General features: G+C 39.8%; 1 protein-coding gene and 2 long non-coding RNA genes across 3 annotated transcripts in view; 2 read left to right on the top strand and 1 right to left on the bottom strand.

Moving 5' to 3' along the window:
• The window catches only part of PPP4R2 (protein phosphatase 4 regulatory subunit 2), a 20,629-nt gene extending 13,213 nt beyond the window's left edge, over window positions 1-7,416 (top strand). Inside the window, exons 4-9 of the mRNA XM_072420722.1 lie at window positions 1,533-1,626; window positions 2,480-2,517; window positions 2,899-2,973; window positions 3,088-3,228; window positions 4,343-4,593; window positions 5,511-7,416. Coding sequence (XP_072276823.1) covers window positions 1,533-1,626; window positions 2,480-2,517; window positions 2,899-2,973; window positions 3,088-3,228; window positions 4,343-4,593; window positions 5,511-5,824 — 913 coding nt within the window. The 3' untranslated portion in view covers window positions 5,825-7,416. The remainder of the gene's footprint in view (window positions 1-1,532; window positions 1,627-2,479; window positions 2,518-2,898; window positions 2,974-3,087; window positions 3,229-4,342; window positions 4,594-5,510) is intronic.
• LOC140337152 (uncharacterized) overlaps window positions 956-27,142 on the bottom strand; it is a 47,058-nt gene continuing 20,871 nt past the window's right edge. Inside the window, exon 3 of the long non-coding RNA XR_011921997.1 lies at window positions 956-1,078. This is a non-coding gene — a long non-coding RNA (uncharacterized lncRNA). The remainder of the gene's footprint in view (window positions 1,079-27,142) is intronic.
• Window positions 19,131-27,142, top strand: part of LOC140337151 (uncharacterized) — a 28,756-nt gene continuing 20,744 nt past the window's right edge. Inside the window, exon 1 of the long non-coding RNA XR_011921996.1 lies at window positions 19,131-19,258. This is a non-coding gene — a long non-coding RNA (uncharacterized lncRNA). The remainder of the gene's footprint in view (window positions 19,259-27,142) is intronic.

Genomic DNA, 27,142 nt, shown 5'->3' with positions numbered 1-27,142 from the left:
GCCGGCATCTTGTGAACACAAGATCATTGCATGTGAATTAAATATTTATAGAAAACAAACACTTTAAGCAGTTCTAATTTTTTTTCTGTGCTTTTTGATATGTAATTTAGGATGTTGGCAGGGTCTCCATATCCCCTTAATTACGCTAATCTAAATATTACCACAACTCTCCATCAATAAACCGGCTCCCCATCAGCTGACTGCTTTGTGTCAACAATCGGTAATGACCATGTGATCACTTTGACATGACACTACAAGGTGCTGTTGTGTATCTGTTTAGTACTGTAATTGTCAAATACAGTAACCATATTTGACCTTTCTAAACATTCTGTGAAAAATGCTTATTCATTTATCGGCCTTTAAAAAAACAAAAGTGTATTTAGTACATTATTTAGTACACTAATTGAAGCATTTAAAGCAAACCTAAACTGAAAAAAACAAAAAAGGTCACCAGGAGGTGGAGATTTGTGGCAAAGGCGACATGTCTTGTATTGCTCAGCACTGTTGCATATAGAGTCAGCCCCTGGAAACAATGTAACTTGTGCAGCAGTTATATCATCAGTGGCTGAAAAGAATTGGCAGCCAAGATGGCAGCTATGACCTGCTCCTTTACCTGTCATCACTGCAGGGTGTCTGCAAACAGGTAAATCTGTGCCAGAATTGGCAAGTTTGCATACTTGTATAATATGGCTTAGGCTTACCCATCCCAACAAATTCAGTTGCACTTTAATTAAAATGTATAAAAATCATCAAAAAACAGGTCATTTATACAGAGTTATAGTACATTCTAAGTGAAACTTGGGCAAAATTATTATTTGCAGTAAGCAATCTTAAAAAAAAAAATAAAAAAATCAAACTGCAGTGCTCGCCCAACCTTGTCGCTGTCCCACACAGATTCTTCAAGCCAGTATTGTTTTTCTAATTTCTCCTTCCTTTTGAACTTTGCTCTGTCATTCAGCCTACTTCCCCTTAGACCAGGGTGTGAAGGGCCCGTTCTAGACTTGCTGGAATGCTGAAGAGATCAGTGCTGCATAATTGCTGGTCATCGCTTTCTTCAGCATTTTAGATCTGTGCAATGCTAGAATAGGAAGAGGGTGAAAAGGGACAGTTATGGGGCAAGGGTTCTGCAGTGAGACAAAGGGGCAAACAAGGAGGCAGGAAAATGGAAGAGTAAATTGTGCAGCCTTAAATTAATTAAGAATATTAATAATAGTATTTACATAGCAAGAGCATATTACACAGCACTGTACAATAAATAGTGTTTGCAAATGACAGACAGATACAATGTTACAGGAGGAGGAACCCTGCCTGGAAGTAGCTTTTTTATTCTATCAGTTCACAACTTCATAACATGCCTTTTAGCTATTTGTGTCTCTGTTTGGCTATATAAAACGTTGGAGAACAGATGGTATCTGTGGGTGTATGTAGCAGAAGGGCTCTTTATCTCCATACATATTGAACCTGTAAAATATTGGGGTTGATGTGTTTGGAAACATGCTGCAAAGGGGTACTTACTATATCATTCTTTCTAGGACACCATTTACTATTCAACGACTCTGCGAGCTTGTCACTGACCCCCGGAGGAATTACACAGGCACAGACAAGTTTCTTAGAGGAGTGGAAAAGGTAATTTAGGGATTTGCCTATATGTTGTATGTGTTTCTATAAGTGACCTTGTTTTACGTGTAGATTTGATCCCTTGCATACGATAGGTGAGTGTGTCACATTTATGTTTTATAATACTACTTGCTGCAGAGGTTGCTGGCAGGTCTTTACTGTCTTCTAGTCATGTCTGACTAACTAAAATGTGTTGCAATTCAATCTCCGCAGTTGTTCAGCGCGTTGCTCTTATGGATTTTGGAAAAATAAAATCGGCCTTTTAGAAGAAAAATCTACATATCTAAAAGTATAGGAACATATTTGTGGTAGAGCAAGCATATGTGAGAATGGTAAATTAAGTTTATAAATGACTGCAGAGGAAAACATAACAGTAAAAGAAAACACACTATAGTTTTGCTTTAATGCTTCCCTATTTGTTATTGCTGACAATGGCTCCATATGGACATGATTTATTTTATTAGAATCACAAATAATATTCCTATAAATTCATGTTTTACTTGCCTCTCCTTCCGTCTGTGCTGTCAAACCCCACTTTTTGGAATGTAAACTTTAATTTCTAGGAATGTTTATTATGTTGTGATGTTGTGGTCGACTGGAGAAAAATCAATGCTGTAGGTGACACAAGAGGTTGACATTCCCAGAAGTGTCTGTTTCTGAAGAAACTTCCTCCTATAATTAATTTTCAGTTGAGCGCATGATAGGAGAGGCAAGTATACTTTCTGCTTTACAAGCATGATTTTAAAGAAGGGGGACATCCTTTCTTTAACTCCTGTTTATTGAGTTGTTGAGTTCACATCCCTGCTCTGTGTACTAGACTAATTGTTCGTTTTTTTTTTGTTTGTTTTTTTTTATCCTACAGAATGTTATGGTGGTAAGCTGCGTATACCCAACATCCGAGTAAGTGCAAATGTACTATTTCTGCCCTACAAATCCTTGCCAGCTATGAATAGCTGATATTGTAATGTTTTAACACAAATTGTGGCTCTCATATAATACTAGAATAAGTATGGTTTATGCTGATATAGATTTGTGGAGTCAGAAGATGTGCACTTTATGGCTCAAAATATGTTGATACCCAACTTTGTTTTAGAACATGATATCTAACAAGCTCATATAAGTGAGATGGTCCGGTGTCTGCAAACGTTTGCCCTTATTGTGCATCTGCTGCAAAGGTAGTGGTGAAATTAGCTGGAGTTTTTAAAAAAAAAAGATTTAACTTTTGGGCATTTTTTTATAATCATGTACATTTCATGTAAATTTAATTTTATTCTTTCAAAGGAAAAACAGTTCATCGAGCTTGAACCGGATGAATGGAGTGATGTTTCCTGGAAACTCACAAAATTACACGGACAGGTATGTGGTAAAATTTGGGACTGTCTGTTAAGTAGGCTTCTGTGCTTTGTGTTATAACTATTGGGTTGAGCTTTTGTCTGTTTAAACATAAAACCTTGTTTCTTTTTCTCGTAGATCAAACATAAATGGTCCAGGCACCCCAAGACCACTGAGCAAACCTAAGCTGTCCTTATCGAACCCCACTACATCGAACGGTTTACCTGACGGCGCTGATAATAAAGACTCTGATGTGTGTCAGAAAGACAAGGCTCACAGGTTGTTGTTTTTCTTATCTAGAACCTGAGTCGGCCTGTACCTGAATTAGCTCAGTCTTTAGTGTTCAGTCATGCCAAGTAACCTGTATTAAAAGTGTTTTATAATGGAGTTCTCTTGGGTACCTTTTTCACTTCCTTGTCCAGACTGCAAAGTTCCTGCCACAAGAAGCTTTAGCCCAAAAAAAAGGAAATTGTTTGCAGATATTCCCCATGCAGAGAATGGAAATACTTTGTAAGCCTGGGAGAGAACTAAAAGTTGAATATCTGATCTGGGACTTTCTAATGTATTACCATGAGTGAGAGCAAGTGTCTATGCAAAGTTGACAAGGAAAGAAAGGGTCAGGTTAACAGTGTTCTCCCCAGCACCTTTTATCTGGACTTAACACCCAGCAACCACCCGGCTGTTTTTGGGTGTTACCTGAAGAGTTGGGTCACAATACAAGGGCTGACACCCGCCTACAAATTCTTCCCATCTGGCTTCTAGGTTTATATTGCTATGTTTGTTAACCTGTCCCAACAATGAGCTGCTAATGTTACCTTCTTTTGCAAATACCAGTTGCTTAGCCCATCCCATGCCATCAATACATTGTGACACTGACATTATTGGGATTGCAGTCCACATAATTTTTTTACTGAGTTAGTGATCATTGAAGCCATTAGCATGACAGGTAAATAACGTCCATGCTCAGTCCTAACTTTACTAGCTAGACACTTGTCAGCGAAAATATTTAAGAGCTAGATAGTCAGGAAAGTGGCATTTTTAGGATGGATGCTTAGCTGTGACAGCATCCCTGTTTTTCATCTCTTTACAGTCTTTAAAGCAAATCATAACAGTACTTCCTTTCATAAAAGTATATGCACTACTCTGCTCTGGTATTGCCCAACTCACTTACTTTTGCTCTAGGTCAGACCTTAATTGTGGCGCTGTGGTTCCATTTTCTGCAACACAACTCATGATGGGAATAACGGGCATTGAACACCCTCAATGTCAAATGCCAAATAGATTGTAATAGTTGAAAAAAGATAAAAGTTGTAGACTTTTGCAAAAAAGTGGCCCAATTTTAGCTAAGCTAATTGCACAACTCTAACTGGACTATTTCTTTATCTGCCAACAGTGACTCCCTGTCACCTGATCTGAGCTCTCCTTCAAGCACTGTGAAGAATAAACACTTGGAGGAAGACTCAACAGAGGAGCACGAAGTGAAAAGACTAAAGTTTGATGCAGAAGATGAAGAAGAGGAGCAGACTGCCCAATCGGAGACCTCAACAAGCCAAACTTCCATTGAAATGGCTGGCAAAGATGAAGACTTGTCTTCAAGTGAAGATAAAGGAAAGGAGAGCGGTGATTTGGAGGACACTGCAGAAGGTGGGCAATTGTCTCAGTCCAGCAGTTTTGCAGCATTAAAATGGTTCTACTGCTACCGGACTGCAATACCAAAGTGGTGTCGTCCATCTGGCAGAGCTGTATTATTCTTTTATGTTCAGGGCAGGGTCCTCTCTTCCTTCTGTCACTATCTCTATCTGTCTGTTATTTGCAACCCCTATTTAATGTACAGCGCTGTGTAATATGTTGACGCTCTATAACTACTGTTAATAATAATGTATTTTTTGAAAGGTGACTGTTTCTATTCATTTACTCCAAAAGTCCCTTACAAATACCACTCTGCACAAATCTTTTTGGTACAATTCACTTTAAAGACACCCCATCACAGGACTATTTTTAGACTTTTTTTTTCATAGTTTTTATACATGCTCTGGGACTGCTGATCACTGCAGTCTGAAATGGGATGTCATTGCAAATAACACTCAGTGCTGATGGTCTATAATATTACCCTTTACCCTCATCCTTGGAAGCTACATCAAAGGTTATGTCGAAGCTGAGCACAGACAAAAAATTAGACACTTTAGGAAGAACATTGGGCTTTGAAGTTTTAGGTAGAAAGTTATGTGTTAAAGCTGGATTTTCACATCTTTCCACATAATTCTGTCCAGCAGGAAATCCAGTTTTATTTATTTTTTGCTGCAATTACACAAACCAGTCCTGTCCCTCTCCAAGTCTGATACTGGACAGCAAAGCTGAAAGAGCAGATTCTTCCTGTTTGTCATTTGTTGGCAGGTCTGTTCTAGCCTAACCCTGCAGGGCGATAATAAAAAAGACAATCGCTAATAAAGCTCTATAAAGAACATAGGGGTATTATGAAATATAAAGGTTCAAGATACTGTTTTCCTTTTTATAAAATGTTAAAGGTTGGTTTATCACTGCATTGTTGTATTTAATTGCAGAATCTTTAATGACACCAAGCGAGCCCACAGCAGAGACCTCTGACAAGCAAACCAGTGAATCTGAAACTGTGAGCAACTCTGAAGAGCCTCTTCAAATGGAGGAATCGGGACATTGTGAAGCAGAGAGAGATTTGCACAGCGAGGAGGAGGCGGCAGCAGAAAGCGCGGCCGCCACAAGTAAAGCTGACACTGACCACAGTGACACTGAGCAGCCGGAAACTTTTGATAAGTCCCCTGAAATCCCTCCAGAATCCCCCATGGAAAACAGTGAGGAAGCCACAGATGTAGCAGATGAACCTATGGAACAAGACTAACTACAACACTTAATAGACACAGTATTTTCCCAACAGTTCTGTTTTTACACTGTAAACAAATTTTACTTAAATAAAGTGGACCTTTAGTTTTACAAAAAAAAAAAAAAAACAGGTTGTAAAAACTCAAAACTTTTCTGGAATCGAAAATGAGCTTTATTCACCCTTTCCCCTCTTTACCCTCCTATGTCAGAACTGTGAAAACCCTTCAGGTTCTGTTCACCACTGACTTTGGTGGTTTTTGGTAAAACAAAACAGTGGTTTGTGTATAGATGTTTTTTTATTAATTTAGAAGAGGTTTTTAAACTGGAAGGTTATAATTTTGACAACCCTTTTTCAAGGTTTCCACATTTTGGTTAAAAATTAAAAAGGAAAAAAAAAAATCAAAATAAACCTATGGCGTCTCGTCCTGTCATTAAGTTCATTTCAGCAGAGCTCAAACCACAAAATGATATTTTCTGTTGGATTTTTTTCACTGAATAAGCTAGAAGTTTTCGACCCCTTTGCCCACATTTTCTTTGGCAGTGAATGTTCAAGGTTAAAATTCAACAAATACTTGTTTGGTTTCTCATTTTATAAGGTCTACATTTTCTTTTCATCACATGACTGAGTAGACCATTTGGCTTGTTGAGCTACTGTTTAGGCTTTGCAGATCTGATCTTCAAAGTTCAGGCCTCCTCATAGTAGTTTTCAGGATTGATATCCAGCAAACTAACCCATTTTGCTAAATGCAAGATCAACCGCTTTGTATACAATGACTTCCTCTAAAAGGTGCTGTCTGCATTAAAAACAACGTTCAAGTACCTCGTGAAGGAGATGAAACATTGCAAATTTTTAACATTCCAAAAAACTGAACCACCATTTTTCAGCAATATTTCATTTTTTAAAAAATGTTTTCATTTTTATTTATGGGGGAAAAATAAAATGTACTTTCTATTTCCTGCGCTTGAAGTAAACAGGTCATTGTAAGGTAGATACTTGCTGGCCTGGGTAAATAACAATAAAAGGGTACTATATTTTTCTTTTGTTGCTTGAATTTAAATTTTCTTGACTACAACATAACTTGTTGTTTATCCAAGATGATACTATTGTATGCAATACCATTGCAAAGTTGTTCAGCTGTATCGAGAGAGAGATAATATATTTACGTGTGAACCTGGACTGAATGATTGAAGTTCCGCAGGGTGTTGAAATTGCCATGATTTGTATTTTTGAAGTAAACTGAAATTCAGATCTTAAATTTTTTTTTTTTCTTCCCAATTTTCGCCTTCTAAACAGCCAGTGAATTTAATGCCCTTTGACCTGCTCGAAGCACAATTCCTGCTGTTGAAACACCTTTTGCCATCTAGACTGACAACTGGCCGCCGCATGTCATGATCGCTGGCTGTCGAGTTTCTACCTGTTTCTTCAACTGAATAGCTTTTTGATATATAGAATTTTTAAATTTCGGTAAAAGTAGATTTTGTAGAATGTAACGAGTGTTCACTGCCTTTTGTGGAGCGTTCTTTAATTGTATAATTTCTGTGTGTACAACTGATTGCTTTGGGCTTTCAATACAGTATTCATATAAAGCAATAAATATTTATGTTATAAGAGACTGAGTACATTTTTATCAGATATATGCACCTGAAAAAAAAATAAAAATGGATGAATCCAAAGTTCATAAAGGAAGTCTAAGCTGATTCATCTCTGGTCATGGACCTGGTTTTCTACTAAAAAACAAAACAAAAAAAAAAAACCGCTTAAATAGGTGTTTCAGCTTTGCTGGTAAAGTTTAGGTAGCTTCCGTGTCCCTTATATAAAGGGTTCCTAAAGCCGAACTCCAGAGTTGTGTACAGTACCCTAGGATCCCTACCGTAAAGACAGTATTTGAAAATGTTTAGAAATCTTCAGACCTTTCAGATATTGTCCTAGGGACCTTTTTCCTGCACCACTTTATTGATGCAGAACAGCATTGGTGTGATGTCAATACTGGTATTTGTATTACAGTGGAAGTGTGGGAATCACTTGCGGTATAAAAAAAATCATTTACCTGAGGGACTTAAGCTGTCAAGTGCTAAAAAGAGAGTACTGCTGGGGAGCGCTTAGGTTACTACATTTTCAGTGTGTTGTATATAGGGCTGTTGACTACTTTGTCACATGTGATAATGCTAGGCCAACCACATTGTCGCAAAGTAAAGGGAATACATTGCATACTTCCACATATTGGAGAAAAAAAAAGAAAAGTGTGAGGTGGGTGACCTTATTTCTTTTGCCCTGAATGGATAGAAGAACGGATTATCAGCAGTCCTCATTTTGGTAGTATGTCTTGTCTCTGCTTGAGCCTATACCTTGTCAGACGGCCATGTGCATTTATTGGGTCGGATTTATTAAAGCTCTTCAGGACTTGAGAGAAAATACTATCATGGGAGAACTTGGTTTGTCCAGCAAACCAAGAATGGATTTCGCAAACATTTGTTATTTTCAAATGTTTTCAATCCTCGACCAGATCCTTTTCAGGTCTGTTGGATCACCCATGTTCTTCTGTGATAGTCTATCTTCTCCAGTTTTAGACAGTTTTAATAAATCCAGTATATTATGTCTGATACTGGACATTTATAGGACAGTCCCACTGTATCTGCTACCCCAAGCTCATTTATGACTCGGGCACTGTTTGCAGCACACTTACTCATGGTATCGGCTTGGAATCTTTGTCCTCTGGTGTCAGAGCTTTCAGTCCTTGGAGTCGTCTTTAGGGTGTGGCTGGGTCATTGGATTTTTGTCTTTGCTCAAGGTGTTTGAGCCAGGTCATTCCTGACTGATCACTGCCACAAGAATACTCTTCTGACCTTTTTTGCTAATTCTGTTTCATTTGCCCACGACCTTAGCAGCATCAGACACCCGGGATTTTGATTTGCTCCAATTCACCGTTCGGTGAACCACTACAGCAGTGGTGCCCACACTTTTTTTGGCTTGTGAGCTACTTTTAAAATGATTAAGTCAAATCTACCAACAATTAAAATTCTAAACATATATTTATTTATATATATATATATATATATATACCGAGTATGATACGGAAGTGACTGAAGCTAATGAGACATTGAATGGCAGAACTTTGCACAGACATTGCACCACAAGACTGTAGTGACAGGAAAGCTACAGTTCACCTGTCATAGGAGAATGACGTGCTGCACAAGAAAAAGAACTGCTAATCAGTACAAAGGTATCTCAGTAATTGAACCCTGACCCCAAGCTTGAACTGACTTGGCTGCCCACCTCAGACTGCCCTCCCACCTTCTCTTCCTCACTCCCCACTGTTACACGGAGCCTTGGACGCAAAATTCCTGGTGTTGTCTGACGAAAGACATCCCCAGCATCCCTATAAATGTACAGCAGGGCTGCTGGTAAACAGCAGAGAGGGGTAAGGTAGGGCTCCACGATCAACTCACGTTGCCTTTTCGATCAACCAGTAGATCGCGGTCAACGTTTTGGGCACCCCTGCCCTATAGGGAGTCCTAGACTTTTTGAAGGCCGCAAAGACTTTTCACCTGCTGTTTCTCTGTAGAGATTGGAAACCTCCTAAAAAGTTATTTGCTCCTCCTAAGCAGTTATTTGTCTTGTCTCCATTTAGTGAGAATTTCGTAAAAAAGTGGTCTGTTCCCACCTTAACAATAGCACTTACTATATGGATAGAGCATATACTTGTTTTCAAAGACCCAGCAGGTTTAGGTCTTTTCTAAAGTTCTGTTCTTTCTGTGACTTTTTCAGACTGTGTCTGATGGATCAAAAACTCTTAAGAGATCTAACAACTGCTGTCATTGATCCCTTGTTTTTGAAAAGGGAGAAGCAGATGACTGTAGCCATGAACTTCAGTTGTATAATTTTGCTGGAAGCTTCTCACACCACACGTCTTTAGTTGTTACATATGTGTAGAACTTTTCTAAGGTACTGGACTTTGTGCAACAATTGTTTGATCTGCTTGGCCTTCGAGGGATAACATCTCTTTAGACCAGCTCTTGATAATATCAAGATGCTACTGATGGCAAGATCTATCTTTAGCAGAAGAAACCCACGGAACAAACTAAAGATTTCTCCCTCTCTGTTTTAAGATATCCTTTTCATTTGTCCACTTTCTTAATCAAGACGCCCAGTCTCTGCTTCCAGTTTTTCTGCAAAGTCTGGCATTGACCAATCTGCAGACAGGCCTTCCTTTGCATTCCATAACCTTTTAGACAACTTTAATATGCTTGGGTGCAGAAGATGATACCTCTAAAGTTTTGCTCCTTGCCGACTTCCATTTTTTTACCTCCAATTTTCCGAGGTCACTGCACAGATTAGCAAAACTCCATTGCGCCTTTTGTGCCTTACAGATCAAGACTTTATTTGCCCGAGTTTGTATTGCACAATTGTTTTAATGTTTTCTTTTCTCCCTTCCTAAACCCAAAGAGGGCATATAACTAATTTTAAATTTGAAAGCTGTAAATGTCATTTTTAGTGCCCAGAAATTCCATGTGGAACTAGGGAGACTCCCTGATTTCTGTGGAAATCAAGGATGCTGTCTCCATCTTTCCAATGCATCAGCAAATTTCAACTCTGCTGTGGGGCTCCTACACTTCAGCTTCTTATTTGTACTTCGGATATTGGACCAGTTGCTGATTTCAGTAGTGATTCCATAGCATCCCTATTGTGGGATACCATGAAAAACCCCTATGTTGCTTAATAAAATTTATTGTTTGAAGTATCTAGGTTTAGTCCTGATACATCCCAGGCCATAGTATGGGAGAGTGGGTGGGTTCTGGCATTATGACATCACTCAGGGGGGAAGTTTTTTCCCCTTAGAGTGACACACGGCTCCCTGCGCATGCACGGTCCAGAGCCAGTAAATTTAGTGGTCCGTGGGTTTGAAAAGATTGGGGACCGCTGCTCTGAAATGAAACAATCTGTTTTAGAATGGAGCAGTCTGTTGTGCTAGGGAAAATTCTCAAGGCAGGAATTCTGATTGGCTGAGGCAGATATGATTCATTTTATTGAATTACCCGAATCTTTTATTCAAGGACTGATTTACTGTCCTACTTTTTGGTTCCTGGCTTTAATAGCATGTTTGTAAGTTCTGGGGGGTCAGAGGCATCTGTGCTCCTGACTTCTACAATGATAAATGCTGGGAATTCTACTTCTAAATCTTTTTTTGGACACACTGGTTGTGAGTTTTAGAGCTTCGACCCTAAGAGTTTCATTGTAGGATTGCAACATTGCATTTAAAGATATATTTGAAATTCTTGTTACATCAATAATATCTTTCCCAGGGGTTCACAGAAGGTAATTTTACAGGAAGCTTTTTGAGGCATCCCCAAAATTGTCATTTGGGTTTACTGTGCTGGATCTTTTACCTTATGATTAACTGCATGTTACAGTGTTGCATCTTGATCAATGGCAGAGGAAATTATGGTTCAGACTTAAAGTAGGTTCGGTTTTACCGCTTAAAATAGCTTGTAGAAAATGGTTCATTGGACAGAATAACTAATCCTTTTATTTGATGGGCAGTAAACAGTGGCAGCATTGCCTTGCAGTTTTTTGAACACTACATTTAGCATCCAAGAGCATTTTTCCATCCTATCTGCCACCGTAGGCTTGAATTGGTGCTGCTTGCAAACACTTGTGCAAACATTTTTAGATGCTTGCAAGCCGTTACAATACAAAAAAAATGGAATTGCTCTGCTAGGCATTTGCAAACACTTGCTAACTACAAGTGGGTAATTGTTACTCCCTCCTAGGTACCTAGTGTTTGACAGTACACATCCAAAAGTGAACATCGTGTCCAAAAAGAACATCATCTTAGCCTAGGCAAAGTCACATGACTAGTGTTCGGGGGCTGGATTGCTTTTTAATCTTACAACGAGGGGTCTTCCTTTGTTTTCACATTCTGTCTATTGTAACATGTCAGGTTTTAGAAATCATTAATGTAGATTCCACATGACATTCAGGAAGAGCCAGTTTGGGGATTTGCATAAATTCAGATCCTCCTCTTTGGCTTAGATCATGTGACCAGTGCCTATAAATGTGGCACATGTCCATCACAAAATACCAAACCAGCTATTTGTTAGGGATTAATAATGACATTATTTTAATATTTAGGAGTATATTATGGATGGACAGGATAGTGGAAGATTAGAAATTAGATTGTTTTATCTGCGTTTTTAAACAGTGGTATTTGATAATAATTGTAAATCCTGACTGGATATCAAAGCCACCCAGTACATTACCAATATGCCAAGCACTAGCCATTGGGTTAGGTTTAGTGTGTTTTACTACAGCAAAGGGACATATGTTCACTGCTAAAACCAAATCACGGTAGAAGCCGTCATGAGGTAAGCTGACAGTAATTGTAAAGTGTTTGTAGTCTGTTAAGAGTGATTTAATCTGTGCAAAATGTTGTTAAATAATGCATTAAAGATTATAGAAAGCTATTGTACGTGAGCTTAAAGTCAATACGCGCCATTACGGTATTCCTTTTTGGGACGGCACTATCTTCTTCCTGGTTCTTCTTCCTATGTCACCCGACGCAGGTGCGAGATCGGGTGACATAGTTTGTGGAAAAAAATTGGCGATCCCACTGCGCATGCATGAGATTGGCTTTTTTCCCCCTTTTAAGGAAAGGGCTCTTTCTGCGCATGCCCGAGGTGCTCAGCCATGCGCAGAAGGAGCACCCAAGAGCCTCCTAGGATGCGTGACATAGCTATCCCGGGAAGCTTTGCACTCCCTTCATTCTCGATCTTGATCGATTTATTTTTTTTTGAAGAAAAAAGGGTGTTGCACTTTTGTCTACCCTTTTATGTAAAGTGGCTCCTTGCTTTGTCTCTTACTCCTATTCCTGCTGTAGAGGGACCACTAAAATTAGGTCAAATTTAGATACTTACACTGGTTGCAATGAAAGAAAAATAAATGCAATCGTAAATTAATTATTTCAGAATAGCATTCATTTGTTTATTTTATATCTGTTTGAAGTTCAGTTTTAAATACAGATCAGGCGTCATCAATCAACCACACCAAACTGAGGACAGGTAATTTCTCATCTGTATGAGGAATATTTATCATGTAACATTTGATGGTGACAGCTTGGATTTCCTTCATTTACTTCTGTTGCTAAATCTTGCCACCTAATGGCCAATGCAGGTAATTTCAGAGGTCGATTATGTTGGTTTACTGTGCACACCTAAGGCCTGATTCATCATCATCATCATTAATTATTAATATTATTATTATTAATAAACAGGATTTATATAGCGCCAACATATTATCCGGCGCTTTACATTAAATAGGGGTTGCAAATGACAAATACAAACTGTGACACAGGAGGAGGAGAGGACCCTGCCCCAAAGAGCTTACAATCTAAGAGGTGAGGGAAGTAACACACAATAGGAGGGATATTAAATCTTTCCAAGACTAGAAAAGATAGATATCTGGGTTGTCCTGCAAACCTGAAATGGATCACTTAAAAAATCATTTGCTATTTGGCAAATGTTTTCAATCCTGGGTTAGATCCATTCCAGGTCTGCTGCATCACTCAGGTCACCCCATGATAGTCTATCTTCTCCCATACAGGTGAGGTTTACCGAATTAGGGCCAAAGTGTGCAATACACAGGAATATCAGGCATTTGTTGAAAAAAAAAAATAGATGACATCCTCTCTATATGCATTGCTGCAACACGCTGCTGCTGCCCCATTCAATGTAGTAAATACAATCAGCATCACAACAGTGCAGGTGGCTCCGTTGCTGGGTGTTGCATATAACACATGCACTACAGTGTGAATGATGCCATAAGTCCTAGTCTGCAAAGACACATTGACTAAGAGAGGACATTCTGGAAACAAAGTCCAACTTATATCCTATAAGTCAGACCCTGCACTTTGTAATCATAATTCAAAAGAAGATTGTACAATAAGATTGATTAAGGCAAGTTAAGGATCAAAAAGTGTGGTGTGTGTGATGTTAGATGCTAAATGGTTGTTGCCCTAGACAAATGATAGTGATCGTCTTGGGTGAAAAGCTAGTTGTGTACAGCGGTCACCTGACATTGATTATGGATGAAGCGAATCAATAAGCTGAGCGGGGATGACTGCTGTCATTTCCTATGGAGGGGAATGCAATGGGGTGTCCCTCGCGCCTCCTTCCCCTTTCTGTCTCCATAGGACTGATTGGTGCTGTGTGTACAGCGTTCAACGATTCTAGTGTCACTGGAAACAGGAAGGATTGTTTCCAGCATAATAAATCATAGCATTAAAATGGTTTTCTTTTTTTTTTAATTAGTTGTTGGCTCAGCAAATTCTGAGTTATGGCTGTGCCGTCAGTATTTAAAAAAAAAAAAACTTCTAGCAAGAGCTGGGAGCTTAAAATCCCAGGATAATGCATTCTTGCAGTATTTTCAGCTCTCAACTTGTAAACATGGTGATGTTGCTTGTGTAAACCACAAGCATTAGGAAACCAGGGCAATGTTATTTTTTTTTTTTTTTTGGGTGAACTGTTTTTTGGTGTTTTAAAGAGGAAGTAAACCCAAAAATGACCGGCTGATCGGGTGACATAGATGGTGAAAAAAACTTGCAGATCTCACTGCGCATGGGTTGCGTGAGATCAGCAATTTCTTTCCCTTTTGGAGAATGGGCTCCTTCTGTGCGTGCCCGACATGCTGTGGCATGCGCAGAAGGAGCAACCAACAGCCTTAAAAAAAGGTTGTCTACCCTTTTATGTAAAGTGCAAATTCTGAGTTTAGGTACACTTTACGTTCTTTTGTGTGCCAGGGGGATGGCTGAAAAGGCTATATACTACTAGAACAGGTCACATAGAATTCTATGTATATGCAGATTCTATTGACCAGTTCTTTTTTTATGTCATGCATATAAATGGAATTTCTTTTTTGGCTCCCCATAAGTGTTATGTTATTATAGGTTCAACCTGGCCTGCTGAGTGAGTCAATGGCTTATAAAGTCTAACAATAAGATTTCCTTGCCCTAATTTTTAAAAGCGGAACTAAACCCAAAATGAAAAAACAGAACTACCCTTAATCCCGCAGATCCATTGAGAGGTTTCTTTGTTTGGGTCCCACCTCGTCCCAGTATATGTTTTCAGCCCGGGGCGCCAACATCTTCTGGGTTCCTGCATCACCCAATCTCGCACTCCTCAGGCGCAAGATTGGGTGACGTAGATGGGGAAAAAGATAGTCGATCTTTTAGAAAAAACAGCCAAGAACCTTCTGGGATGCGTGATGTAAGTATCCCTGGAAGCTTTTTGCGGTGATCAAGACAGAAAGGGGAGGTGCTGCACCTTTTTTTTTTTTTCTTTTTTAAAAAGGGTGTTGCACTTAAAAAAACTTACTTTAAATAACAGGGTTGTCTACCTTTTTATGTAAAGAAATAGTTTTGAGTTTAGGTCTGCTTTAAGTTCTTGTCCACCTGAGAGTTTTGGTTGTTCCCACCTGGTATTTTATGTCCCAGTTCCTCCTGTTATATTCTGCATAATATGAAACTGATAAAACAGCAGGGATGATAGGAGTTCTTCATCATGATCACAGCAGGTGTGTAGACCTGGAAAGATCTCATCATCAGAATCTCTGAGAGAGAATTTCCAGCTAATAGAATTCTTCAGCATTGTAAGGCAACTTGACATCTCGCCAACCCAGATCGAAACTGATCTCACTACTGTACACTGTCACTGTGATAGAGGAGGGAAGGATAGAACAGTATTCATTAATGCCATACATTAAAGGTGAACACTACAGTGTGAACTGAGGTAAATCTCAAATAAATATAAAATAAATATAATCAAATGCAACGTTAGCTTTTTTTTTTTTTCATTTATTCAGGAAACAGAAATAAAACACAGCCAACATACATATTGTATGTGAGAGGAAAGAATGATGACTTTACACAGAGTAGTCAGCACATTAATATATCAGTTGTACAAAATATATTGTTGAATGAGAACCTGACTTTGTCCTAGTATTGGAGGCATGGGGATCTGAATCTATTTCTAATGTAAACTTAATCAACAATAATAATACAGACCAAGTAGCTATGATCTGTTTAATCAAATGATCAAAAAATAATTTTTCAAAAAATACAAACGAGCAGGTTCCTGATTGTTCCTGATTCTAAAATAAAATAACTTTATCTGTTCCGTCACAAGGCACTGCCATCAGTTGTAACCCAAAGACCTATGTCTAACTATCGATCTTGTTACAGGAGCATTAAGGGGGCACCCACCTGACAACACTGCTGCCTCACTACCCACACCAGTGAGTGCTGCACTGCACTTTTCATTTTTGAATAGGTATTGCAGACTAATACCACCCCTCCACCTGCATCCAAAGACACCAGCTCTACCAGACCAACTTATGTCTTATAGGGTTTTATATCTGGGATATGTTTATTTTTCCTTAGTGGTTGAGCTTGATGGACTAACCTAACTTACTATGTAACTATGTACCTGGAAGAAACAATGCAGACATGCGCCAAAGGGCACAGTAACGCATGTAACAAGCATTTATGCATTGTAGAGACATTTATTTTGGAATAGCACCTAAATACACCTTACTGACAGATCTGAAATGTTCTGCACAGCGCTCCAAGTACCCCCTTCCTTTCGCAATAAATGAATGTGTTTGGTTGCAACTTTTTTTTTGTGTGGAACTATTAGTTAAAGCATACCTAAACTCAACATTTTTACTTAAATAGAAAGGCAGACAACCCTTAAATATACAGTAAAAAAATTTTTTTTTTCTTTTGCAACACCCTTTAAAAAAAAAAAAAAAAAAAAGGATGCAGCACTGCCCCTTTAAGAATGGTGCTCAAGCGGCGATCAGGACTTAATGGGAGCGCAGAGCCTCCTGAGATACCTACATCAAGCATCCCGGAAGGCTCTGGCTGCTCCTTCTGCGTATGCCCTAATCTCAGGCATGCACAGAACGGGCATTTTACCTCCTAGGGGAAAGAGCATGTGCAGTGTGATCGGCTCTCTTTTCTTCATGCGCTCTTTTCTACTTCACAGCGGCTACGCACCGCTGTGCAGTGAGAGAACGGGTGAGAAGAAAGAAGACTGAAGATGGCGGCTTTGGGACGAAGAGGAACCCAGGACAACACGGGACCGGATCATCGGAAGGGCCAATGCTATTGAAGGACCTGTGGGATTAAAGGGAAGTGTAATTTTTTAGTTTTTAGTTTAGTTCTGCTTTAGGCTTTGATTCGGTTTTTCAGGATTCAAACTCTTTTTTCAGCTTTGACAATTTATTTGGGTCCGTATTGTCTAATTCCTCCTCACAGCTTAATATAATAATAAAATAATGTAATCATTACCAAAGAGTAATTTACAAAGTTCTATTTTATGAAAACACCACATTTACAAAGTGGAATTCCCCTTTAAGCAAAGTTGTTGTTAATATCTGCAATGTTGCCTTCTGCCACTAGAGGGAGCTGTGGGTTTGTACATCAGTAAACACAAGGAGGCGCTATGGGTTTGCAGGAAGAATGTAATGATGGCTTTGTGTTGCAGATATTAGAAGGAAATTATGTCTGTAGGGTTATAAAGAAAGCCTTAAAAAACAAAGTCTTCATTATGCCTATTAAGTCAGAATTATTCCCTGTGTCATATTATACACATTATAATTTAGTAAATAATTGGAAGCTGTTCAGAGTAAGAAAAATCCAGGTTAATGTTCTAATTGTATACTGATATTATATAATAATACAAATCCTGGCATCTGTACATACTCACCTTCCTACATCTCCATTTATGTCCGTTTAGCCAATGGCAGCATAGAAAATACCTAGTACTGCTGTATGAATGATCTGGTGACAGGGGCTCCTTAACTTGCTACACAGATAAATGATTGCTGCAATGTCTTATCTATGATTTATCCTTTTTTAAATATATTGCCCATATTTGAGGTGGGCAGGGTAAGCAGGCTGGCCAATAGGCCATGGCTCCTACATTTATAAGTGCCCATAACTTTTACCATGCCTGCTCTTCCACCTGCAGATGATTTGAAACAGGCTCCACCCCTTCCCACTTAGCAGAACAGACTCCACCCCTTCCCCTTCAGCAGAACAGGCTCCACCCCTTCCCCCTCAGCAGAACAGGCTCCACCCCTTCCCACTTAGCAGAACAGGCTCCACCCTCCTCCCTCTCCAGACCTCACCCACCTAACCTATCAGCACAGGGGTGTCAAACTCTGGTCCGCAGGCCAAATTTGGCCGGGCACATCCTTTCTTTTGGTCCGTAAAAGAATTCTTAATATGAGTTGCAGCTGGCTCACCGCTCCTGCAATCCGTAGAACCGGTGGGCCAGATGCAATTCATATTAAGCTGCTGTTCTATAGACGTGAGTAAAGTGCCGCTACTACAATTCCTGGCATCACTCATGACTCGACCAGCAGCCTATGCATGGTCCCGCATTTTAATAATGCAAGTGATGCGGGGAATTGTAGTAGTGGCACCCCTTGTGTCTATTGAACAGCAGCCTATGCTGCTAAATAGATCAATCCAATGCACATTTCTGCATGCTCTTCTCATGTGTTCTTGTTCTTACTGGGATTATTTGTTTTTTCAATAAATTTCAAGTTTTACCCGCAACTTTCTCTAAGTTTTTAATTTTGGCCCTCTGTGTATTTGAGTTTGACACCCCTGTATCAGCATAACAAGGCTCCACCCCTTCCCACTTAGAAGAACCAAGCTCCACCCCTTACCTCCCTGGAATCCAGGCTCAACCCCTTACCTCTCCTCAATGGAGCCGGGCTCCAACTCTTTCCTCTCAACAGGAACAAGCTCCACCCCTTCCCTTTTAGCAGATGCAAGCTTCACCCCTTCTCTTAGTAAAACTAGGCTCCACCCCTTCCCACTCAAACAAGGCTCCACCCCATCCCTTTTAGCAGAACTAGGCTCCACCTCTTCTCTCTTAGCAGAACTAGGCTCCACCCCTTTCCCTTAGTATAACCAAGCTCCACCCCTTCCCTCTCAGGCAACCAGGCTCTACCCTTTCCCCTCTGCAAAGCCTGGCTCCACCTCTTTCATCTCAACAGGCGTAAGCTCCATCCCTTTCCATTCAACAGAACAGGCTCCACCCTTTCCTCTCAGCTACACTTGGTTCTAGCCCCTTCCTGTCAGCTGCAGCTGTCTCCACCCTCTTCTCTCCAGACCTCACCCACCTACCCTTTCAGCTGAACGAGGCTCCACCCCCTCCCTCTCAGGAGACTAGGCTCCACCCCTATCTTTCAGTAGAAGCAAATCCCACCCCTTTTATCTCATTACAACCAGGCTACACCCCTTCTTATGGAAAAGAAACAGGCCTCTATCCTTTCTCTTAGCGACATTTAGCTCCGCCCTTTCCTGTCAGCTTCTCTTGTCTCCGCCCACTCCCTCTCTATGACAGGAACAGGAAGTTGCTGAAGGGGATGTTTGTTGCCTTGCTTGTGAGTGCTCAGACCAAATTTTGTATTTGAATGTATGGGGCAGACATGTCGGTCAATGTACATAATGCAGCATTGTGTGTATTTCTATACATGTATGTATTCACTAGCACTGCTAGCAAGGCATGGCTTTATTACTATTTAATAATGGCCCCAGTGTGGCAGGAAGTGACTGCTATGTTTGTGTTCTTCCTTCAGTCTCTTCTCTCCATGTCCCTGAGGAGATAACATGCATAATTCCCAGATGTAATAACATTGGGCCCCTGTGTACACCTGACTTGCCCCCCTATGAATTTAGCTGTGGCCCCCTTGTGGCTTAGGAGGGTACAGGGCCCTCATGCCATGGCACACTTTGCACCTCTATATTTGTCATAAAAAAATCTGAACTCCAACTCCAACTTAACTTTTTGTTAAGTGAACCTGTCACTGAGAAATGATATAAGCCGCCATTGCTGAACTCATTGTAAAGGATTGTGATTGCTTGGACGTAAGGCTGCCCTTTTGGTGTCGGTAGTCCCAGTCACACACAGGAGACAAGCATGCAGATAGGTGCAATTAGCTGAACACCGGAGCTGTGTGCTCATTCTGGGACAGTGATTCAAAAGGTTTGCTGGATCACCCAGGTTCTCCCATTATAATCATTCATCACCAGTCTTGGAGAGCTTTGATAGATCAGACCCAAAGTATCAGAAGGCTTTTGAGCATCCCATGCTTTTTAGACATATTCAACACAGCAGATTTTGAACAATAGGTCCATTCATTACCCTTTGACAGGCAGTAGGAGGCGTGTGTTTATTCTTTGGAGACTACATGCAGGGTCTAGGGGCAGTCTGCCACCCCTGAAACTTCTATACATTAAAGTTGGTACCGCATGAAAACACTAGTGTTTGACAGTGCCTAGTGTTTGACAGTGTGCTTCCGGGCGCAGTAAATGCTGCAGTAAAATACCATAACTGCATGCCCATTTTGGCAAGCTTGCATGCCCAAAACTGTATGCCCAAATGGGCTGCAGCTCCTCACTTTAGATTCTTGGGGTTTTTCGGTCCTACTGTCAACCTCTAGGCAACCGGGAGCCCTAACAGGCTTGTCCAGGCATGTGCAAACAGCGCAAAGTGGTGTTTTTGCAAATGCTTGTAAACTTAAAGCAGAACTAAACTGAAAATTAAAAAAATTACACTTACCTTTAATCCTGCAGATCTCTCGATGGCGCTGGACCTTCCCTCAATCCGTTTCCGCATCGTCCTAGAACCCCATTTTGCGCCGCTTCTCTGGTCTTCCTTTCTGTCTTCTTCTTGTTTTCTTACTACCTCACCCAATCTCACACTGCGCAGGTGCGAGATCAGTTGATGTAGCCCGCCATAAAGGGGAAACATGAGAACTAATCTCACTGCTCATGCGTGAGATCAGCATCTCTTTCATCTTATGTGCCCCCTGTGCGCAGAAGGAGCACCCAGATCCTCCCAGGATGCCCATTTAGTCTTGATCAGACAGTGCTTTTTAAATGTTGCACTTAACAAAAAAGAAATTCCCTTACATATAAGGGTTGTCTACCATTTTATGTAAAGTGAAAATGTTGAGTTTATGTCCGCTTTAATAACACCACTAACTAGTGGTTCTGATGCACGTTTATGAAGGTTACTGGGGGGGCAAGCTGCCCTTGTACACTGTATGTCGAAAAATTAGGTCCAATGCTGCCACCACCAACTACTTAAAAAACTTCTGAAAACAGACCCATACATTTCAATAATAACCTCTTTTTCCAACTGATACAACTTGGTGGTACCTCAATAAAAAAACACTGTGAAGTATCAGTAATGAAGGTTTAAGTAGGGAATGCTCCTGCTTCTTTTACACATCGCTACATTCTATTCATCGCACCACCTACCCTCCACAATACATCGATTGGAGATAACTGGCATCAGCATACTTAACATTTTTTTTTATTGCATATGCAAATCAAGCTGCTGGATAAAGAGTTTATTGTTGATATTGAGAATGCTGAGGCCCCATCAGACCCCAGAAAATTCCACAAATGTTTAGTGGCATTCCTCTAGCAACATCTGCAAAAGAGATGTCCGACTGGAATCCAAAATGATCTAAATGCTGAATCTTTATGTCAAGGTGGTATGTGGTCTATTCTCTGTGTTGAAAGCTGGGTGGCTGAATTTAGAGACCTCAGCACATGTGGATAATTGATTGCATGATTTATCTGGCCATTCATCACCTGTACTGTTATGTGGTTATTATTGCAACAATAAAATTAGGACATATAACGTTCAATTCACAGTTTTATGATATTTAAAGCGTACCTAAACACCACATTTTCACTTTTCATAAAACGGTAGACAGCCTTTATATGTAAAGTCGAAATGTGCAAAAAAAAGGGTGCATCACCTCCCAATTCAGTCTTGATCATGGGAGCGCAGAGCCTCCCAGGATACCTACGTTACACATCCCAGGATGCTCTGGGTGCTTCTTCTGCACATGTCCTAATCTCAGGCATGCCTAGAAGGGGCCTTTTTTTTAGTAAGGGAAAGAAATGCTGATATCAAGCATACGCAAAGAGATTGGCTCTTTTTTTTTCTTCCCCTTAACAGAGAGCTAGGTCACTCCATCTTGCACCTGCGCAGCGCGAGATCAGGTGACATGCTAAGAAGACAAAAAAAATACAGAAGTGAAGAATTAAGATTGTGGCATCTGGCTCTTCCTCAGTGCCGGGGCGAAGAGGAATTCCAGGACAACACGAGACCGGAAAGGTCCAGGGCCTTTGAGGGATCTGTGCGATTAAAGGGAAGTGTAATTTTTTTACACTTTAGTTCCACTTTAACACTTAGGGCCTTATTTAAAAAACAGACATTCCCTCAAACATTCTGCAAATCTTCCAGGTCCATGTGTTTCAATAGCAGTAAACGATTACCCCCAGGGAATGTTTGAGGAAATGTCAGATTCCTTATTTTATATAAAGAGCCCTTACAGTCACATGGTTAGAATAAAGATTTAGCCATGTTTTTGGTAAATAATATTGGACTGAAAATATAGCACTTTTTAGGGTAAATAAATATATTTATCATATTGTGAAAATTTGTAACCTGATCTTATTGTCTTAAAAAATGATTTTGTATATAAACTTGCTCAACTGTTATAAATTGTGTATAGATATTGGATATATGGTACACAGTACCCTGTTTCCCCGATTATAAGGCACTGTCTTATATTTTTTGAAATGCCAAAATATGCCCTAGGTCTTATTTTCAGGGGATGTCTTATTTTTCCATGAAGAAGACTACAGTACACATTTATTGTTGAAAGTCACTCATGATCACTCATGTGCCATTGATTGTCCCCTTCTGATCACTCATGTGCCGTTCATATTCCCCTTCTGATCACTCTATGCCATTGACTGTCCCCTTCTGATCACTCTATGCAATGACTGTCCCCTTCTGATCACTCTATGCAATGACTGTCCCCATCTGATCACTCTATGCCATTGATTGTCCCCTTCTGATCACTCTATGCCATTGATTGTCCCCTTCTGTTCACTTACCAGTAATTAAGTGTAGGGATCTCCGTTAGGGCAGGGATCAGCAGCTTGCTTCCTGGTGCAGAATGCCGGCTTGTTACTTTCAGTTTCACTCTGCACTGCAGCCAGGAGCGAACACATGCTGCAGCCAGCATCAAGGGGACACACACAGGATCAAATATCGGGGGATGTCTTATTCACGGGTGAGTGTCTTATTTTAATTATTTTTTCTAAAATCGGGGGTGGCTTATTTAATGGGGATGTCTTAAAATCGGGGAAACACGGTATATATATTTGTAATTTGTATATGTTGGTATGAAATATATTACCACCTTCTTATAATGCTAGGCTGTCTGCTTGCCAGTGTAGAAGAAGTACATAATATTTTCTCCCTGTAAAAAGAAACTGTAAGGATTGCTGTTAATAACCTAAATACAAAAGAAGCAATATTTGTTGGTACAGGTAGTCCCCAGGTTAAGGACAAACCCGACATATGGAGGACTCCTAGATACGAACGGGCTTCCCTGCTCCCTCCTGTGCAGGACAGAGGCTTGAAGATGGAAGGGGGCCAGTTTGCATGACTTGCAGAAGAATTTTGCAAGTTTTGCTAAACAAAGCTGAGGTTGTGGGTGATCTTAGGGGGTGAGCTCTTCTGTAGCCTCTTGTAACTCTTTATTGACCAAGACAAACTCTGCAGTTGTTTCATTTTGTATATCAAAGCACAGCTTGCTCCAGGAATTAATGAATGTCCAGGCTCCATAAAGTTTTTTTGTTTTTCTTTGCTTTGTTTGTGATTAGCTCACAGTGAGGATTTTATACAGTATCTGCCACTACGCTGCCTAATATTATGTTGAGGCAAACATCTGTCCTAATTGCATTTTTTAAAATATTGTACCTGTTCCGACTTACATGCAAATTCAACTTAAGAACGATCCTACAGTCCCTATTTCGTATGTAACCCGGGGATCACTTGTATTTTCCTTTTGTCTTTCATTTCTTTCATTCCTCCCTGAGACAATCTCTGGTCATCTTGATTGGCCATGCCAAGGAAGACGTAATTCCTTTATTTATTCCCATCATACACAAGGGAAGAGAACTGCACATGCGCAACTCAGGTTTGTGGTGAGAAACCCTGAGCGATCAGGCAGCTAAAACATTGCCTGTCTCTTTCTGCAATATTCACCTGCCTGATTATGCATTTGTTATAGTGGAACATTTTCCTTAGAAGTCTTCACCATTTTTGTTCAAGATCCATAGCTTTGGCAGGTTCCAAATGACAGTCCTGAGTGCAGTAGGAGCTGCAGGGCACAATAGAGGTTCACCTACTGGGGAAACTTCATGTTGGTTTAAGATACATTGGCAACTTGATCTAACTTGAGCTGATCTAAACCCACTATACTCACCGCCATCTTCTATTTTCTCTTCCTTGATACGATCTTTGGCCCTCTTGATTTTCTAAGCCGGTATGACTTGCCAATGTTCCGCTTTAGGAAATTCCTTTTTTTTTGCATAGGCACTTCAAAAGGGCTCCAGATGGCACTGGAAGGGCACGATATGAACTCACTGTCAAACACCAGTTATAGCTTATAGCATTTTAGCTTCCCACAGGTTCACTTTTAGGCTTTAGACTCCTAATTGGTGTTCGCTCCCAGCAGGGGAGTATTCAGTGGCAGCTACACCAATTTCCATTAATATCCCAAAAGCCCAAACATTCTTCACACTGTACGAAACAATTATATTCTTAACAGTATCAGCTTAGCAAAGGGATGTTTACTAACACAGCGACATATACAAAACAAATTGAGTGGAAAGGTGAGATTCTGGTAATTAATGTAGATTCGCAGCACACATATCTATTGCTAATGAGTATTAGTTCTCTAATCCTGCACAGGCAGCAAATTATTTACATTACATCCACTCTGGCTGAGTGTCTCTTGCTGGTAATGGTAATTCAGCTTCAAGGGAACAAAAATGTGCTTTAATTTTCTGCTCCGCTCTACGATATTATCAAAAGTACGGGATTACAAAAGAACTCCAGGAAAGAAAAGAAGCTGTCCTTTCGAAAGGTTATAATGATAGCTGCCTCTTTGTAAAATTGTTTGTGCAGCCAGCGCTTTTAGTTTGGGGATCAGCTGTATTCAGCACAAAAATGTGGGCAGATATTTTTTTTTTTATTGAGGTATATATTAACATGAACCATTTTCCATGTGATCTATGTCATTGTCATAATGGTTATCAACAGGTTTGGAGTAAGGGGTCAGGATAAGTTCAACAGAGGTTAGGTTAAGGTTAATGGTTATATTTAGGTTCAGGTGAAGGGTTAAAGTAGGGTTGAGGTTTTTGGGTTGGGTTCAGGTTAAGGGTTAGGTTTAAGAGTTCACTTGAGGTTACTAATGAGGTTCAATTTGCATTTAAAAGGCTTTCTGAAAGGTCTGAGGCTCAGAATAATTAAAATTGTTACAGGGTCAGTACACTCTAAAGTTTTTTTTGAGGTACAGGTGGTCAAGGACAGTGAATACAGGATAATCTACCTGCCAAAATTCCCAACTCTATTCTGGTCTGAATTCTGATTGTACACTACACATCTGTTTCTTTTCAATAGCTTTGTTGTGGCAAATAATTAAAATTGCAAATGCAGCCCCCTAGAGCTTCAGTAGGGGGCAAAATGTGTCAGAGAAAGTCGGCAAGTGTAGTGACTTCACCACTTAAAGAAAATGGATTTGTGGTTTGCGGCCAAGTGACCCAACCATGTTAAAACCTGAGATTTTTGTGTAAAAAATTACATCACAATAAATAATTTCAAAAATTTCCCATCTAAAGTGTGACCTATAACCTGTACAGCTCATTTGAAAAACAAACAAATCTGTTAGGGGAAAAATGTCAAAAATAAAAATTGTACAGTAAGCTGGATGAATAAATGTGCACACCCTTAATATTTTGTTGAAGCAGGTTTTGATTTATTTACAGCATTCAGTCTTCTTGCATAGGAGTCCGGTTCATCTTGACTTGGCAATATTTGCTTATTATTCATTGCAAAGGTGACAAAATCTGTCAGATTTTAAGGGCATCTCTTGAGCATAGCCTTTTTTATATTACTCCACAGATTTTCTACTGCATTTAGGTTGGAACCCTGGCTGGGCCATTCCAAAACTTACATTTTCTTCCATTCTTTTGTTGATTTGGAAACCTGCTTGGGGTCATTGTCGTGTTGAAATGTGAAATTTCTCATTATCTTCAGCTATTTAGCAGATGCCTGAAGATTTTGGCTAAAAGTGTTTGATATTTGGAATTGTTCTTAATTCCATCAACTTTGACTAAAGCCCCAGTTCCAGCTGAAGAAACAACCTGAAAGCATGATCCTACCACCACCATGATGATGATGTTCCTTTGGTGATGCGAAGTGTTGTTTTTGCACCAAACGTACCTTTTGAAAATTGTGGCCAAAAAGTGAACTAAACTAAAGTCCACTTTGCAAAATACAGAATCAGGCAGATGTTTATTGCAGAAATGGACAGGTGATGTCTTTTCTGCAATAATCTGTCTTTCCTGTCTAGTTGCACATGAGCAGCTCAGCGTTGGTTGCTAGGTAAACCCGGCAATCCTGGCTTTTCCAGTTTGCAGGGAATGAATAGTGCGCAGGTGTTGTAGGTGCCATCCCAGCACAGCCAATTAAGATGGCTGAAGATCGCAAGAAAAGAAGGAACATGGTAGCACCCTGCAATGTGCTGGGGATAGGTAAGTCGCGAGGGTAGTTCTGCTTATTAAATAAGTAATTTGTATACATGAGGGTCCTTATCATAAATACATTGGTCAGTGAGCTGAGCTGAATTGTTTATTTGCAACCCCAGATTTCACCAGCAGATGAAGCTGCGGGAGTGCAGGTATATGTTAGTACAAAATGTGTGTGTAGGGAAATGGGTGGATGGCTCACATTTAAAACAGTTAGGAGGTTTTAATTTATTATACCATTCTCATTAAATGTGAATCACTTTTCAGAAGTCTAGTATTTCTTTCAGTTTTGTAACACCCTCAAAATGCTCCTGAGAATCTGAGACAGTAATTTTGTGTTGTCTGACTTACCAACCTGAGACAAGTATGCAGAATATATAAACAAATATATCAATATGGATATATTTGTTTCTCATTTTCTTTTTTTCTTTTGAGGTTTTTATTTTGTTTTTGATTTTTTTTGTAATTGTTTTTCTGTTTGTGGTTTTGGTGCATGATGTCTTGTAGAAATGAAGTTTGTATAACTTTTTTAATTGCCTTTATAGAATATATATATAAGGATGAGGTACTATAAAATTATTCTCCCCCCTCAATTTATGGATAAAAAAGTATGCAGAATAGTTGATACCTTTTTTTGT

Source organism: Pyxicephalus adspersus, chromosome 8 (genome assembly GCF_032062135.1).
Source record: "Pyxicephalus adspersus chromosome 8, UCB_Pads_2.0, whole genome shotgun sequence".
In the NCBI taxonomy this organism is placed as follows: domain Eukaryota; kingdom Metazoa; phylum Chordata; class Amphibia; order Anura; family Pyxicephalidae; genus Pyxicephalus; species Pyxicephalus adspersus.
Note: the sequence above shows the minus strand (reverse complement) of the source record. Positions and strands in the feature narration are given on the sequence as shown.